The sequence below is a fragment of the Scyliorhinus canicula genome, chromosome 12, assembly GCF_902713615.1.
Source record: "Scyliorhinus canicula chromosome 12, sScyCan1.1, whole genome shotgun sequence".
Taxonomy (NCBI): Eukaryota; Metazoa; Chordata; class Chondrichthyes; order Carcharhiniformes; family Scyliorhinidae; genus Scyliorhinus; species Scyliorhinus canicula.
In genome coordinates this window covers 39,683,917-39,702,130 of record NC_052157.1, presented here as the reverse complement: position 1 = coordinate 39,702,130, position 18,214 = coordinate 39,683,917, and the positions used below count along the sequence as shown (strand labels likewise).

Genomic DNA, 18,214 nt, shown 5'->3' with positions numbered 1-18,214 from the left:
ATAAATTCTGACTCTGTGAGATCCGAACGAATATTCAAGACAGGCGACCTAGTCCATGTGAGGAACTTCGGAAATCGCTCCAGCTGGGTCCTTAGAGACATATTGGAGAAAACGAGACCTGTATCCAACAAAGTGAAGGTTCAGGATATGATCTTAAAGAAACACCTGGACCACCTCAGAAGTAGGGAGTCCGTTCCCGTACAAGCCTCATTCCGGTAACAGAGGTGCCTGCTGCTCGTGCAGGGCAACTCTGTGTCCGTCTGCCCTGATAAGGAGGACTCCGGTTTCGAGGTGAAAGCAGAGGAATCAGGTGTTTCGACTGTAGCAGACACAGAGGTGGGATCTGCATCGTTAACACTTCGGTGCTCCCTCCGGGAGCGAAGGTCTCCAATACCGTTCACATCACCTCCTCATCCTGTTCCACCCTCGGCAAATCATGAAGAGGCGGAAGAGACATCCCGGCCACAGGGATACTGAGGGAGAAATGGACGGGAGGGGGAAGGATGTGACGGTGACCATGCAGCACAAAGAGGATCGTCAATGGATCTCCCCGTGGGTTTCCTGGAGTACGAATTCCCCACTTAAACGGGCGGTAGCTCACACAATAGGAAATGTATGGTGGGGGATTAAAACCTGATGTTCCAACCCAGACCAGCATCTCTGTCGGTCTCGGGGCTCGGATGCAAGTGTTTTCTGCCTGGCAGTGGCCTTTTACATTACTGCAATAAAGGGATTTGTTGTTGAAAGACTGACCTTGGCGAAGTTATTACTTACTCCCACCTCTTAATTTAAATTACTATTTTGAAATAGCATCCTATAATGTTTTCTATCCTAGAGGCCTTGATACTATCACCACTTGTGGATGCTTAAAATTCCAGTCTAAAAGTTCCAAGGGCTATAAAAATGCGGTGAGCCTTTCAAATGCCCATTGATTTCGGTAGAACATGAATATCCCATAAGACCATGACATGTAGGAGCAGATATTGGCCACTCGGCCCTTTGAGTCTGCTCTGTCATTCTATGATACCATGACTGATCCGATCTGATAATCCTCAACTCCACTTTCCCACCTTATTCCTTACTTTACTGATTAAAAATCTGTCTATCTCAGCGCTTGAACATACTTAACAATCGTCGGCTCTCTGCTGTAAAGAATTCCACAGATTCACTACCCTCTGAGAGAGGAAATCCTGCCTCATTTCTGTCTTAAATGCGTGATCCTCTTACTCTATATTATGCCTTCTGGTCCTAGACTCTCTCACAAGGGGAAACAACCTCTCAGCATCTACTCTGTCAAGCCCCCTGCAAATCCTTGCATGATTTAACAGGAAAAAATAGAGTCCTGGTTTAGGCGCGAAAGCTGAGTGTTTCTCAGAGCCTGCAGTGCCGCAAAAGACCCCACTATCAAAAAGGACTTTTTGTGGGGGGGGGGGGCTACCGCTCTCCCCCCAAGTGCCGTTACATTTGGTCCACGTTTGTGAAAACCAGTGCTAAACGGCGGCATGGCAAGGTCTCCCAGACGCAAGCCTTCGATCTCAGGCCTTGGGAAACTCCAGTGCAGACATATTTAAGTGAAGCTAACTACTCACTTAAATATGCAAATATGGAGTCCATCCAGTGAGGGCGAGAGCTAGATCATGACGTCTCGTGACATCTCGTTAGATCTAACGAGGCGCCCCGAGTGTCTAAAATTCCACGAGAGTCCTCTCACAAGATGTGACGGCCTTGTCGCATTGAAAAACCGGGTGCGACGAGGCCGCACGATCGGGCCCCTTGTCTCAATAAGGTCGCCTTTCATTCTTATAAACTCAAATGGGCACAGGCCCGACCTACTCAGCCTCTCTTCATGAGAAAATCCTGCCGGCGGTAGGGGTCTAAGTATCTCCTGTTTTTTATCCTAACTCGAACTCTGACCTGAACGATCAGCTTCATGACTCTTCTCACGGCACACAACGCCTGTATAAATCTCCATAATTTCTCGGCAGTTATCAGCAGACGCACGTGGAAAGGTGTGGGCTGAACAGAGCAATTAATTGTTTCCTCTTTCTCCAGGTGGCAGTAATAAAACTAACCCTGCAAGGTTTGTTACTTGGGCAGTCATCTTTAACCTCTTGTTTGTTTGTGATCTCAGCTTGTCACAATAATGAAAGAAAAATCTCTCTATAAATAGGTGTACGACCGAGACTTGGCCACGGATGATTTCATGGGTTCTGCATATCTCAGTCTGAATGATCTTGAAGTGAACAGGTTTGTAATATAATTGTTATTAATACTTTACCGATACACACTGTTTGGTTTTATCCTGTGAGTGATTGAAGTGCGTTATCTGGTAGAGCAGTACCTGAGCTCTGAAAATCTAGAGGAGTTCCTCGGACTTAGGCAAAGCAAATAAAAGATACTGCAGTACTGAGACCTATCGTCTGGAGTTAAGTGCTATTAAAAGCACAGCAATTGTTCATGAGTCTTGAGGGATTAAGAGATATAAATTATAAATTAATGGAGACTGGATTCATGACAGCGTTGGCATATGCAACAGAACTTCAGTTAGGCCTGATGTGACTTGTAATAGGGTGCAAGAATTCTGGCGAAGTTTTAAAGTGCTTCAGCGAATATATTGTCAAAGTCAAAGGTAACATGATGATAACTTGAGTACTAATGCGACCTCTCGACTTTTGATTTAGTTAAACCCAAAACCATCTCTATAATAGTATACGCATACAATAAAAAGGGGTGATTAAAAAAATCAGAATCCTACAGCAGTGAAGAAGGCCATTCGGCCCATCACACCTCTGCCCTTTTTTTGAAAGAGTTAGCTAATTAATCCCACTCCCCTGTTTCTTGATCCCCCATCTAAAAACCTCAGTGAAGAGAATGATTTTTTAAAAATCTGCTCCATGTTCATTAGATGAACCTCAAACCTTACCTCACCTCAGTTCAAATTGGATAAAGACCACATCCTATTCCGCCCCCAATCCCCCCAAGAGAACTGCATTGTGTTAAATGGTGGATCCGTGATTTACCGTCATGTATTCCTGGTGAATGCAGTTTCCCACTGGGGGCAACTGGATTTCAGAATCGGCCCTTAAGAGTGCTCCATTAAGCACAAAGAGTATGATTCTTGTCCATCTATTTCCATTAGCAGCACATTTACCATTGTGCGGTTCGGTGTTGATCAGATTGAGTATTTTCCCCTTTGACACTATTGAATAAGTAATGAATGTGTAAATGGTATGTTAATGATCGGTTGAGGAGGATGGGGGCAGGGGGAACGTACTGGGTTCCCAGCGCAGAGACATGGATTGTCTTTCCGATTTTCAGACAAAATGTCCGGAACACACCCTTCCCACCATGGGAGCCATTTTGCTTGTCTGCACACTGGATATTTGCCCTAAATGTGAACTAATTTCTATCCAATTCATAATCATTCTTGGGAGGCTTTTTCTTTTGTTTTTGCCAAACTTGAGCTTCAGGTGTAGTTCTACACAATGGAAACACAGAGCAGGAATTCTGGATCTGGAGGCTGGGTATGCTCCTCCCATCTGTCTGTCCACTAAAATAGGCACAGGTCTTCTTACGACACAGAAGAAAGCCATTCTGTCCATTGAGTCTATGCTAGCTCTGTAGACTAAACCAGTCAGCCCCATTCCCCACTGTATCCCGTCGCCTTGCAAGTTTATTTCCACAAAGTTCCCTTGGAATTTCATTTTGAAATGACTGATAGTCTGCTGTCTCCACGCTTGTAGGCAGGGATCTGCAAACTGAAATTTCCAATCGTGCAATTAGTTATTGCGGAGCTATAGGCTGTGATTTCTGACTGGCGAAGGATAAGGCCAAATTCTCGCCATCGATTTAGAATATTTCCCAACTCAGCAAAATGGTCCCTGCCTTCCAAATTTTCATTTTGGGAAAGTAAGAGCTGGATGGAGCAGGGTCCGCTGTCTCTGGAGGCAGTGCAGAGGTGGCCACACAGATCAGGAAATGATTTGGTGGCCTTTTGGCAGACCTCGGGAGCCAAATAGAGATGGAAGAGAAGATAGACTTCTCAAAATCTAATGGAGTTCTCATTTACACACTTTGATATCAAAAGAACCTTTCATTCATGAAATCTATTCAAAAAACATCATGCCCTCAAGTGGTCAATCTGTTATTTGAAAAAACAAATACTTTCTATTCACAAACCGCATCGATGATGGCTAATCCTTCAGAGCCTCTTAAGCCTGTCATTCAAACGTTAAATCAGCCCTCCTTGCTGAGCTGAGTTGTTTCTCGGCTTTTTAAACTGAGCCAAACATTCATAATGGGCTCAGCTGTAATAATAACCATTGGGAAATGTCAAAAATACAGTTTATTGAAATTGCAGGGAGAGATAGTAATTACTTTTTTTCTAAACTACCCCAGATGTTCAGATTATCATTTCACTGTAGCAGTAGCACTGACAGCTGCAGCATGATTTCTATTTTTAAAGGGCTGGAGATTCAAATAACTTCAGTTCAGTGCGGTTAAAAGAACTTTGCTGCCCTTCTTGATCTCTTGCTTCTCCTCCTTTAAAATTGTGCTTATCACATTTCTGGCTAAAGGCCCTGCAGGAAAAATGCACTAGGTCCAAAGGGCCTGGCTGGTCTAAGCTCAGGTTTCCCGCCGATGTGATTCACACCTCGTCCTCTTCGCCTGACGGCAAAAATGGTGTACTGGAAATGGCGATGGGGCTTCCACATCGGGTCCCGCCCTAATTTTTAAAGATCCCCCGAGTTGGTTTGACTTTGTGATAATCTGGCCCCAGCCTCCATCGTTCAAGGGCCATCCAAAAGGTTTGAAGGTATTTTTAACTGTGTCGGCATGTTTTCTCCTGTTAGTACTATCCAGAAGGAATTGCAGCTTGATGACCCAAACAGCCTGGAGGATTACATGGGGGAAATTATCTTGGAGATAAAACTCGGCAACAAACCAAGAGACAGCAGAAGAAATGTGAGTAACGAGTTCATTCTTTGTGATCTGCACGTTTTATATTTGTGATTGATGCTATTAAATGTTAACTGTAGGCTTAAAAAAGATGAGAATGTTCTTCCTGGGCTTGTGAATGGTGCTAAGTAAGGAATGTAAGTTGTAAGATATACGGGTAGAAATAGGCTCTCCGGCCCATCTTGACTGCTTTACCACTCACAGTGGTTAGCACTGCTGCCTCACATGGCCAGGGACCTGGGTTCAATTCCAACCTCGGGTGAGTGGCTGTGTGGAGTTTGCATATTCTCACTGTGTCTGAGTGGGCCCCCTCCGGGTGCTCTGGTTTCCTCCCACTGCCCAGAGATTTGCAGATTATGTGGATTAACCATGCTAAATTGTCCCTTAGTGTCCAAAGATGTGCAGGATTGGTGGGGTTACGACTATTGGGCGGGGGGAGTGGGCCTAGGTAGGATGCTCTTTCAGAGGGCTGGATGGTCTCCTTTGCACTGTAGGGATTCCATGGATCCTCTGTGGATCATCTTCAACCTCAATTCCACTTTCCTGCCTGATCCTGGTTTTCCCGATTCCCGTAAGAGTCCAAAAACCCATTGACCTCCGCCTCATTCAGTCCCAATGACTGAATATTCAAAACCTCCTGCAGTGGGAATTGCCAAAGATTCACAATTATCTCATCTTGAGATTCTGCCCCCTAGTTCTAGACTATCCAGCCAGAGTGAAAAGCATCTACTCCAGCGATCATTGAAGCAGATTTGAAACCTGCTCATCCCCAGGGTCCCGAGTACAGTTATTTGCTCACAAATGACACACAGGTCAAGTGATACACTGGGGACCTCCCCCTCTGCATTGATCGTAAACTGTGCCCAGTAAGTCATCAGGGAAACTGAAGCAATTTAAATGGTGTGACAGTTCACTGGGCTGGGGGATTGGACGGACTGGAAACCAACCGGATTCCGCTCAGATTTTCTGGGAATTTTCTCCTTGTGCGCCGGAGTCCCCTTTGTCTCCTACACCTGGATGGTTGTGAGCTTTGCTTTTATTTGAATTCATTTACTTGCTGATTTTTCTGTGAATGGATTTGGTCTTGAGACATGGGTCCAGATTGCTACATGCCAGTCACTCATTAGTCCCAAGCTTTGTGAGTTGAACTGTTAAGCTCCCGTTTCCCTGTAACCGTACCTGCCCAATGTCGGCTTGACGTTATCCCGCTGCTTTGGCCTTCTTATGAAATGGTGTCTTGGTGCGCTTGAATGCAGAATTGAGAGGGTAGCTCAGGTACGCAAGCTGACTCCCGAGCATATTAACGAGTGGTTGGCAGTCTTTGAAGGTGGTCGGGCTTCCCGTTGTGCCCACTATAACTCCAGTCCAGTTGCTGAAGATGCTTTTCAAAAGCACTTGGGAAGTGGATTGAATCTCCTAAACTTACCTTTCACTCTTACGAATGGCGGAAGAGGATGCCAATTTCGTAGCAGTGAAATGGAGCAGTGCCTTGTGTACCGAAGACCATTGGGCTGGTGTTGTGCAGTCAACAGCACAACACGGATCTGCCAACTGATATCATGCAGCACATGTTCCAGATCCCAGTCCCGGTGTCTGCGGGAAAACTACTGTCCAAAGATGTGCAGGTTAGGTGGATTGGCCGTGCTACATTGACCCGTCGCGCCACACTCAATGCGCGGGGTTACGGGGATAGGGCGGAGGAGAGGGCCTAGGTAGAGTGCTCTTTCACAGGGTCGGTTGAGACTCGATGACCCGAGTGGCCTCCTTATGCACTGCAAGGATTCTATGGGATTCCCCATCCTGTGGGAAAATTAAGTACAAACCTTAAGTAAAATGAAGCATTGGCTTTGATACGACACTGAGCGCCAGTTGTACCCTACTGTCGTTTCATTGAGAGTTCACTTGAGGGTATTCACACTCCCGTTCCTGTCATGGGGGCGTTGTTTCTGTTCCGTGTTCCTGGGTTGGTTGGATTGCAGCAGGATTTCTGAATGACAGTTGGCTGGTAACAGGATGGTGGCAACATATTTTGAGATCCTGAGGTTAATTTTCACTGGATTTATCTGTCCAAAAAATTTGTTGCATAACTACATATTGTTGCTGGCAGCAGAACCACTTTAAATCATGCTGCTAAATCCCAGCATTAGAAAACAGCAGGACAGAAAATGACAGCAGTGTAATTAAAAAACAGGAATCACACCGACTGGGCCTATCTAATTAGAAAAGCCTGAATCAACAGTAGAGGGGTTAAATGACTTTGTTTGAAAAGGTTTTTTTATTTATACAAGAATAATTGCTGAATGAATCTTAATTTTCAACGTGACTTGTAGAAATCTGAACCTAAGCACTTCAATATAAATCGATTTGATTTTGTGAATGTATATTTTCTGAAGCAACATGCATGTTACTTGCTCGATTAACGTCAAGAAACGTCTAGAGACACATCACCGCAGTGCTATCAGACAAAATCTGATTCAGAAATGCATCCGGGCCTTGTAGAAAGGCCTGACTCCGTTTAGCTGAGGAGGAGGCCCTTCTCCAAGTAGTGTTGCTCAGAAATGCCTGTCTGATTCTTGCGGCAGTTGGTTTGTTGCAATTATTTATACGGATTCTGGAGCAGCTTCAGTTAAATGTCCTCTGTTGTTACGCATGAATGACCCCCTCGGAAATGGTTAATTTGTCATTAACAACTGTCTTCCTCTTGTTCGTTCCCGTTGTCCATCTCCTGCATCCCGGCCCACCTTGCACCCCCATCTCTTCAGAGGGCCGGTCAAGTCAGGAAGAAACGAGGAACAAATACAAAGGTAACACCTTACTCTTTATTTTTTTTGTTCCCGTCTCCATGTTTTTTGTCAGCGTAATGTTCCTGAGAGACATGATTTATTGACGGTGCCAGGAGTTTCCTGAGCCTGCTTTGTCGACCAAGTTATGTTTGTCGTGATACCGAGCCACCGTTTGGTGTTCAGGGGAGGTTTCACTTGCATTAGACTGTTCTGAAAACAGCCGGTCAAATGTTCTCAGAGACAGATGGTCCCTCAAACTATTGCGATAATGTTTTTCAGTAAACCTCTTCAAATTTTGACGAACTAGAATACACTTTCTGTGGCCGTGATTTGTGAAGCAATGCCAAGGGTTGACAGTCAGGTTGGTCATATTCTTGGAGGTTTAATCACGTGACCTCTGTGCAATTTCTGATCACCTGACAGTCTCTGGCTGTTTCCAGATCTTATTGCATTTACTTTCTAAAGATGGCATTCCTTCTGTTTTGAGGGTTTTCCCTTGATTATTCTCGCGGCCCTGAAATTGGTTGTGCTTTTGGCATCTCTGGAGTCTACCAGAAGCCTGGGGCATGTTCCTGGGTCAAGGGTCATTCCTCAGTGCAGGATGGGCTTCAATTGGATTCCCACCAGCGAGGGGGAAGCCTACCATTTCAGCAGATGAAGAGACTGTGGATTTAAAATGGGCGTACAAGGCCCAAAAATTATTTTAGGCCTCAACTGAGACTGAGGCCTAAAAAGGTCAGAACCAAAACGATTTTGATGATGCTCTTGAACTATTGAAGCATAATCATATTTGTAAAATGCATGCACAATAAGCCCATGGACAGTTTGCATTCTGCAATGACGGCAATGGGAACAACGATGGTCGATGGTGGAAGGGTTAGCAAGGACAACCCCAGGTGCGGCTGAAGTGTAAGGTTTTGGAGATGGGGAGGGCTGCTGGGATTAGGAAGAAAGAGCGATGAATTAAAAACATTCCAGGAAAAGCTGGATTTGCCCTGCAGCTTCTCTGCTTTGTATACAAGCATCTAGTGATGCTCAGTCCATGAACAACAATCCAAAGACCTTTGCCTTCAGCCTTGAGCTATTCTCAAGCCACTCTCCCTATTCGGGTAGCAGGAGATGCAGGAAATTCCCAGCGGGGAGCTGCCCCGGACCAAACTGCAGGCTACAAGTAAAGAAGTAGAACTCCCAGGTTGCATAAGGTCCAGACATATGTAAAGAGCAGGTCAGACGGTAGGAAACCTGACTCCCCAAATCTGCCCCATCTACAAGGCACAAGACAGGAGTGTTATGGAACACTCCACACTTGCCTGGCTGACTGCATCTCCAAGAACACCCAAGAATCTCAACACTATCCAGGGCAAAGCAGATGCTTGATTGGCACCCCATCCACAAACATTCACCCTCTCCGCCACCGACGCACAGTGGCAGCCGTGTGTACCTTCTCCAAGATACACTGCAGGAACTCAACAAGGCTCCTCAGGCAGCTTCTTCCAAACCCACAATCTCCATCTTCTAGAATGACAAGGACAGCAGATACCTGGGAAACGGCACCTCCTGGAATATGCCCTCCAATGCACTCACCATTCTGACTTGGAAACATATCACCGTTCCTTCACTGTCACTGGGTTCAAATTCTGTAACTCACTCCCTCGCAGCACTGTGGGTATACCTCCACCTCAGGGCTTGCAGCGGTTCAAGAAAGCTCATCACCTTCTCGAGGGTAATAAGGGATAGGCAATAAAATGCTGGCCTAGCCAGCGATGCACACATCCCGTAAAAAATGATTTCATGGTAACGACTGACGATTCCGCAGCCAGGACATTTGATTCCAAAACTCTTGTTTCTTTATTTTCCTCTTGGTCGGCTGTCCGAGGTAAATTTGTCTCCTGTTTCAGCAAATCCCAGGTCAATGTAGGAGAGTTGACAGCTCCGTAGAATTCAACGTGTCGCACGTCACTTTTGCCTGCTTCACAAAGCCCCTGAGAAGGACCTGACCAATTCAGTGATGACCTTGCTTGTAGTTATTGAGATCATGTATGTGTAATTGGAACAAATACCGACAGAAATATCATTGTGGAGACTCAGGGCGAGATTCTCCGCAAATGCGGAGAATCGTAAAGGCTGCCGTGGGACAGGCCGTGACCCACGGCAGCCTTCACGCCCACTTCCGGGGCCGATTCTCTCCCCCGGGCGGGGCTAGGAGCGCGGCCCCGCGTGTCACGGCGGCGTGGCCCGGTCATCAAGGCCGCACGTCAAGTGTCACGCCGGCTGATGCGGCCAATGACGTTAGTCGCGCATGCGCAGGTTGGACAACGCCAACCCGCGCATGCGCAGGTGGCGTCTTTTCCCTCAGCCGCCCCGCAAGACGAGGCGGCTTGATCTTGCGGGGCGGCGGAGGGAAAAGAGTGCGTCCGTTACGGACGCACGGCCCGTGATCAGTGGGCACCGATCGCGGGACAATGCCCCCCTTGGCACGGCCGTGGTACTGCCGTGCCAATCGGGCCTCCAGATGCCCCAAACGGGCATCTGGCGCCCGTTTCACGACGGCAGCGAGCAGGTGTGTTTGCTGCCGTGTTGAAACGCGCGTGTAGGCCCGGCCGCTCGGCCCATCGGCCTCGGAGAATCGCCGCTCGCCGTAAAAAACGGCGAGCGGCGATTTGTGGCGTGGGTCGTGTGTGGGGGGGGGGGGAGAATAGCGGGAGGGCGTGAAAAATGTCGGGAGGCCCTCCCGCTATTCTCCCACCCGGCGTGGGGGGCAGAGAATCGCGCCCTCAGTGTAAAGAACAGAGAATTCACACAGTTAGTTGCGATCCATTGGGGGCTTCTCATCGCTCGCTCTCTGTCTCGTTCTCTTAGCTGCACTCTTAGGCTCTCTTTCCCACTCTCATTTCTCCGAGAGCTGCTTCCTGGCAGAGAACCCTCTACAGGGTGACCTGTAGATTAGTGCCTTCCCTCAGCATCTGAATTCTGCAACCATCCTCTGCTCTCTGTGCATTTTGCTGGAGAGGTCACCATCCTTTCATCGGGAGATGTTGCTGCAGTTTCAGCCATGAGTTCCCTACGTTGCGGTTCACAGGTAGTCTTTCGAAATTAATGAAATGAAATGAAAATCGCTTATTGTCACAAGTAGACTTCAAATTAAGTTACTGTAATGAGTCCCTAGTCGCCACATTCCGGTGCCCTTTCGGGGAGGCTGGTACGGGAATTGAACCGTGCTGCTAGCCTGCCTTGGTCTGCTTTAAAAGCCAGCTGTTTAGCCCTGTGCTAAACCAGCTCCAGATGAATAGACTCGGTAGACTGTCTGCTGTGGGACCCTGTTTATACAGACACTGTTTGCTGAGTAAATAGTCTTTGCTGAAAAGTAGATTGTTTGATCTGAGTCCTGCTTTAAAACCTGTCTGTCCTTTACCGCATTGACTGACACATTTGGGCAGGATTTAAACTAGCCTGTCACAGCAGGAAACGTGGTGTCTCGGTTCACTTAATCGTAGGAGAGGCCTGTGCCAGTTTCATGATGACGAGAAAAGCTCCCTAATTCCGGGTCACCAGTGGAAATATGTCAATTTGGCTCATTAATGAGCCATTATTACCCATTATGCCTGAGCCATTGGAATTTATTCCTGGTATAGGGATTAGTTGCATGGCTTTCCAGTACTTTTGGAAAGCTCACTCAGCAAACCTTGTAAGATTTGCCAGCGCCCTTCTGGCGATTCTCCTTGTAGCCAGGCAGTAGGTGCCTGAGCAAGGGACCTGGAATTCGGAGTGGGAGCCTGCTGGGAGTCCATCCTTGACTTTGCCTTCATTACTCCTGCTGCCCTCTCCACCCTCCAACCCCCGATCCGTATATCCTACCTTCATTCACCTGTGGCCTGGATTTCCTTGGTACCCTTAGAGCCCGGTGGGTATATTACCGACAGCAGCCAGCACTCCCACTGGCGCTGTTGGCAGTAAAGAGCTGCGGAACCTTTGGTCAGCAGATCTCCATGGGCAATGCTTCAGCCTCCGCGGATCTCAATCACAGGGAAGTGCCAAAAGTGCCCACTTAAGGGCACTTGAGTCTGGTGGGTCACCCCCACAGAAGGTGGTTCCCGCCTCTTCTCCAACCTGTGTGCAAGATGCCTGTTGACCTAACAAAGTCCGGGTTATTATCTGAATGAAATCCCAATTTGTCAGAATAAAAGTTGGTTGTAATGATGAATTAATTAGTGTTGTGTGGGCTTTGGCTGACTGCAAAGGATTTGAGAATATTGTTGCATTCATCTGACCATATTGGGGAAGGGCTTCTTGTACATCACCTCACAGCCTTTGTTCTTTAATGTTGGCTGTGCCTTCAGCCACCTGTGCTTTGGAATTCTCTCCAATGACCTCTCCGCCATTCTTCTTCTCCCTCTTCTTCTCTTTCCTCCTTTATGAAACTCATTAAAATCAACCTCTTTGATCAAGCTTTGAATCACCTGTCCTAATATGTCTCCGTGTGTTTCCATGGTAACTCCGTGTCACACTCTCTCTGACACCCCTGTGAAGCATTTGGGATGTTTTATTGTGGTAACGGCGCTAAATAGAAGCAAGTTATTGAGTAAGAACTTTGGAGTTAAGAGGAATGCAGAAATGAACAAAAGTTTGAGAACACCCATAATTGAAAGAAGTATTATATGACGATTAACACCAAAAAAATGGAAATCTGAAATAAAAACACAAATTGATGGATATGCGTACGGTAGCCTAGTCAGCATCTGTGTGGAGAAAAGATAATACTTTAGGCCCAACACTTGAAATATTACCTTAATCTTTAGTTCTCCTGAAACTGTTGGACCTGTTAAATGTATATTTTTCAATGGTGTAAATGTACAATTCAATGATATTGTATAAATTGTTTAAACAAGTGCACGGGATATCTTGGCTTTATACATAGAGGCATAGAGTTCAGGAAGAGTTTGGAAGCTATGCTAAAGCTTTTATAAGTCACTGATTAAGCCTTAGCTGGAGTAGGGTGTTTAGTTCTAAGCAGCACACTTTAACAAGACTGGCAGCGTGCAGGTACAGAAGAGATTGAACAAAATGTGACCAGGGGTGAGGGACAATAATTACGTGGATAGACGGCTAATCTCGTATCAATGACACTGTTCAGGTTAAGAGAAACACGTGATGGGTATTAATTGTCTTGGAACACATGCAAATAGGGGACAGCTGGGACACTGGGCTGAGTGAGAGTAGAGCTGTGAAGCTGAACAAGCTAATAAGCTCGCTTAATAAAGAAAATCTCTGTGTCTTCGTTTTCACCAATTGGCTCGGATGCTATCAATAAGACTGGACAAGCGAGGATTGTTCTTCTCAGAGCAGCGAAGGTGAAGGGAGATTTAATAGAGGTGTTCAAAATGACACAAGGTTTTAAAATTTGTAAATAAGGAGCAACTGTTTCATTGAAACTGTCAGTCACCAGAGGTCACTGCTGATCATTTTGAATTCCTATATTAAATCTCCCCTTCAGATTCTGTGCTTAACTGAGGACAATCCCAGCTTCTGCAATCTCCCAGATAACTGACAGTGCCCAGTCTGCAATCTTCCAGTGCATCAATAACTGTGGGCGAAATTCACCGAAGACCTTCGTGACGCCCTTGACCGGCGGGCAAAAGCGGCGCTGGTGACTCCGGCGTCGGGGCCTGCTTATAAGCCCTAAATCTCCCGTCCCGAAAGGGCCAGCAGCGGAGTGACGCTGTACGCGTCAGTTTCACCCGCTGCGGAAGTGGCGCGTCGGTTGACGTCAGGTGACATCATCAACGCCGCCCGGCGTTGGAGGGGGGTAGGGGTGGGGGGGGGTAGGGGTGGGGGGGAGGGGGGTAGGGGTGGGGGGTAGGGGTGGGGGGGAGGGGGGTAGGGGTGGGGGGTAGGGGTGGGAGGGGAGGGGGTAGGGGAGGGGGTAGGTGTGGGTGGGGGGGAGAGGGGTAGGGGTGGGGGGGAGAGGGGTAGGGGTGGGGGGGTAGGGGTGGGGGGAGGGTGGTTAGGGGTGGGGGTTGAGGTAGAGGGGTAGGGGTAGGGGGGTAGGGGTAGAGGTAGAGGGGTAGGGGGGTAGGGGTAGGGGGCAGCGGCGTGCAGGGGGGGCGATGGTGCGTTGGCCCTGGGCATCCATTGGATGGGGGCATCAGCAGATCTTCCTCAAGGCTCCCCTTCCTCCCAGCTGCCTTGTCTTTGTTTGAGAGAGAGAGAGGGAGATTGTGGGGACAGACAGAGAGAGAGAGACAGAGAGAGGGAGTCCCGTCCGTCCTCTGGCTGAGAGCAGGGCTTTGGTGAGTATATTGCAATCTGCCTAAACCCAGGAATATTCCCTGGTTAGAATGCAGAGGGAAATGCTGGGATCCCGGGGTGGGAGATGTGTCTGGATTTGTCTATTTCTGCTTCAGCCTCTGCAATTTCAGGTCAGTTTCACAACAACAGGAAAAATGCGCGGAGAGAGAGGGAAAAACTTTTGGCAAAGTTTCTGGGTTCTGCCTTTATAATTCACAGCGCAGAACCCTTTCTGCCCCCACCCCCTCTACCTCTACCCCCACCCCTACCCCCCCTCCCCCCCCCCACCCCTACCCCCGCCCCCGCACTCGATGTAGGTAACTGAACGGCGTCAACCATCATCAATGGTTGACGCCGTTATAAACCTACTTTGATTTTCGCCGACGTGGCCATGCGGGCCGGTGAATAAAAAAGCTTAAAAAAACAATGGCATCCCGCCGGCGGCAGCCGTTTTCCGAGGCGGCCGGCGGGATTTGAAGAACGCCGTTTTATGGCGGGTGGGTGAATCTTTAACATGGCGGGAGCGGCAATATCGGCGCCGCCGGCCGATTCTCCGACCCTGCGTGGGGTTGGAGAATTTTGCCCTGTGTCTGCATCATGCATTCCAATTCTGTAAGAATGCTCTGCAATGTTAACCGCTTTGAATTGTAGAATGCCGACAGTGCAGAAGGACACCACTCAGCCCATTGAGTCTGCACCAATCCTCCGAAAGAACACTCCACCCAGATGCACGCCCCTGCTCACCCAGCCATATCCCTCTAACCCAACCTAGTTAAACCCAACGGGCGGAATTCTCCGTTGGTGGCCAAAATCGTGGAGGCCATCGTGAACTCGGCCGAGGTTCACGACGGCCTCGGGGCCCGCTCCCCGCACCTAATTCACCCCCACCCGGGGGGCTAGGAGCGGGCCCCCGTCATTCCCGGCCGTGACTTCGGCCGCCGGAAATGAAGCCCGAACGGCGCTTCGCGGATGACATCAGCGCGCAGACGACGCAAACCCGTGGTGCCGTCTTTCTCCACCGCCGCCCGGCAAGACGTGGCGGCTTGAGCTTGCCGGGCGGTGGAGGGGAAAGAGTGCGTCCGTTTTGGACGCTGGCCCGATGATCGGTGGGCACCGATCGCGGGCCTGGTCCCTCCGGAGCACAGTCGCAGTTCTCCCGTCCCAATCGGGCCCCTGGATGCCCCAAACGGGCATCCGACGCCCGTTTCACGAATGCAGCGACCAGGTGTGGTTGCTGCCATGGTGAAATGGGCGTGAAGGGCCGGCCGCTCGGCGCATCGGGCTCGGAGAATCACCGTTCGCCGTGAAAAACGGCGAGCGGCGATTTTTCCGAGGGGGGGGGGGAGAGAATTACGGGGGCGCCAGGGGGGGCGTAAAAAATGTCGGGAGGCCCTCCCACGATTCTCCCACGCCACTTGGGGAGCGGAGAATTCCGCCCAACATCTTTGGACACTAAAGGGCAATTTAGCACAGCCAATCCACCTAACCTGCACATCTTTGGACTGTGGGAGGAAACTGGAGCACCCGGAGGAAACCCACGCCGACAAGGGAGAACGTGCAAACTCCACATAGACAATCAACCAATCGAACCATGGTCCCTGGCACTGTGAGGCAGCAATGCTAACCACTGTGTCCCCAGACTTCTAAAATGTCTCTTGTGTGTTTATGTAACCCACTTAAACCTGTGAGAAAAATTAAATGCTGGTTAATCAGAGTTAGGCGAGATGACTGAAGAATTGCTCAGCAGGGTGGGGGAGAAGCAGAGAAGCTAAGGGGTTGAGGGACAGGGTTACATCGAGTAGGGCCGATTCAATGAAAGCTGTACCTAGAGTGGTGAAGCAAAAATGAGGTGAGGATGCACAGAAGTGGGCGGCTGAAGAGAATGGGTTGGAATGTGGGCCCAGAGGATGTTGCATTGAATGACCCCGAACCGGCAGCACTGAAACGAGCCACTCACTCCACGCCCGTTCTCCCTCTGAGAGGGTCATCATTCTGTGGGGATCCCTTCCGCGGAAAGCAGTGGAGGCTGGGTCACTGAATCTATTCGAGTTAGACAGATTATTGGTAGACACGAAGGTCAAGAATTTGGGGCGCAGGCTGGACAAGGAGGGGGGGCAGCAGTCTCGAAGGACCGTGTGGCTCTTAAGTCCTGTGTTCCCATGTCGGTCTCTGTTTAGGCTCCACACAGGGCCTATTCCATTCTTCACACCTCCCTCCGCCCTCAAAGCCACTCTCCCTTCTCCCCCCTGTTCGCAGTAGAATTAAAGTGGGCCTCTCTAGGCCAGAGGTTGATTTGTGACTTACGATAGGGACATTAAATTGGCTGTGTTTGGGGATAGGAAGACTGCAGCTTGAAGAGACGGTAGTGGTTGTAAATCTGTGACAGGGTAGCAGTACGAGAGCCTGCTGTACAGTGGAGATGGAGAGACTTGTTGAGGAAGGCATTGGGACAGTGCGTTCTGGAGGTATTGAAGCATGAGCAAAGGATTTAACAGCAGCTTTGGTGAGGTACATTTAATTCCAGGTACCTTTCTTTTTCATTTACCGTACTGTCTGTCATTTTGAAGACCGTTCTTTCTATTCCTCTTGGCCATCGTGAGGTTTTTTAAAATGTAATTTTTCAAATTAAGGGGCAATTTAGCGTGGCCAATCCACCTACCCTGCACATCTTTTAAGGTTGTGGGGTTAAGACCCACACAGACACAGGGAGAATGTACAAACGCCACACGGACAGTGACCCGGGGCAGGGATCGAACCTGGGCCCTCGACGGCGTGAAGCAGCAGTGCTAACCACAGCAGAGGGCTGTGATTTATTTTTAACTCTGTGTAGGGAGAGGAGGCAGAGCCCCAAGTCTGCCTCAGCCAAAACAGGGACTGAATCCCGTGCTGTTGATGTTACGATCCACTGGCTAGCCATCTAGCAAACTGAACAAACCGGCACCCCCATATATTGGAATATTATTGTTCTTATAAGTGACCCGCCGCACTGCGGTTGCTGGTTCTGATCATTTGGTTCTGGGTCACTGTAATCCTGTGATCACTAGGGGGCAGTATTGAACCAATATTCGGTGACCTGAACCACTTGTTAATTCAGAGTTGCTCTTCAGCCAACAGATATTAATAATGATTTTGAACAAAATCCATGTTAGTCCCATTATGCCTGTCAACTTCTTCATTCCTTCCTTTTGTAATTTTCTATTTCAATAAAGCTTTATTGATGACAAACACATTATTATCTTGATGAAGGCATGTTTAAAGATTTTAAAAATGCTGCCTGTACGTTTTACCCTTTCTTAATTAATTTAATGTACAAAATATAATTCCTGAATGCACCCTTTTTGCCCCAGTTGACTCCTTTTAAACAGTTCATACGAACTGTAACTTAAAATAGAAAGCATGATCTTGTTCAAAATTAGGAGCTGATTTGCCCGAGAGATTTATTTATGCAGTATTTCCATTTTACAGTAAGTTATTCTCTGCAGTTTAACTGCCGAGTATTTCTAGATACAGCACCACAGTACCTGAACTCTTGGAAATATCAGCACTTAAAATGAGGGCAGCGGAAGTTGGAAAACAGTCCAAATGTCGACAAGTTAGAAAACGTGTGACAGAATTAGCACAGCGAGGCATTTTAACACACTCCAAGAAATGCTAATCTGATATTTAAGTGGTCTAGACTCCAGTCCATAAAAAAAGAAAAGGTCTAGCATTGCGATATTATTAGAAATCGGGGTCTAGAGAATTTGGATATTTGAAAGAAAACGGGGTCACATTCCATGGGGCAGACGTTCTAAGCAAATCGATGGGCTAAAAATGTTGGCTTTGGGGTTCTAATGTAATTAAAGGGTTCTCTGTTTGTGGATTCACTCGAGTGGAGTGTGCTAACATTACAATCACGGCTTGGAGGTGCAATGGGTTCTGCTGAGGCCTAACCATGTCTCACTTCAATTGCAGAAGATGCTGAACTCTTTAGGTTAAAACTGTTTGCCGTAAAGCGAAAGGGGGACCCCTCACACTCTCGTTACCAGCTCCTCTAGATCGGTGCCGAAATGGTGTGTCCATTTGCAATTTGAACAAGGTTAAGTAAATACTCTCCCCTGCTTAAATTCCAAAGAAGGTTGCGGAAGGTTTTACAATGTGGATAAATAAACACCTTGCCTTTCCTAATGGTTTAAACGTGTATGAAT

At 48.1% G+C, this 18,214-nt stretch overlaps 1 protein-coding gene across 1 annotated transcript in view; it reads left to right on the top strand.

The window, feature by feature from the left end:
* mctp2b (multiple C2 domains, transmembrane 2b) overlaps positions 1-18,214 on the top strand; it is a 504,236-nt gene that overhangs the window by 259,362 nt on the left and 226,660 nt on the right. Inside the window, exons 6-8 of the mRNA XM_038813378.1 lie at positions 2,171-2,247; positions 4,854-4,965; positions 7,722-7,763. Coding sequence (XP_038669306.1) covers positions 2,171-2,247; positions 4,854-4,965; positions 7,722-7,763 — 231 coding nt within the window. The remainder of the gene's footprint in view (positions 1-2,170; positions 2,248-4,853; positions 4,966-7,721; positions 7,764-18,214) is intronic.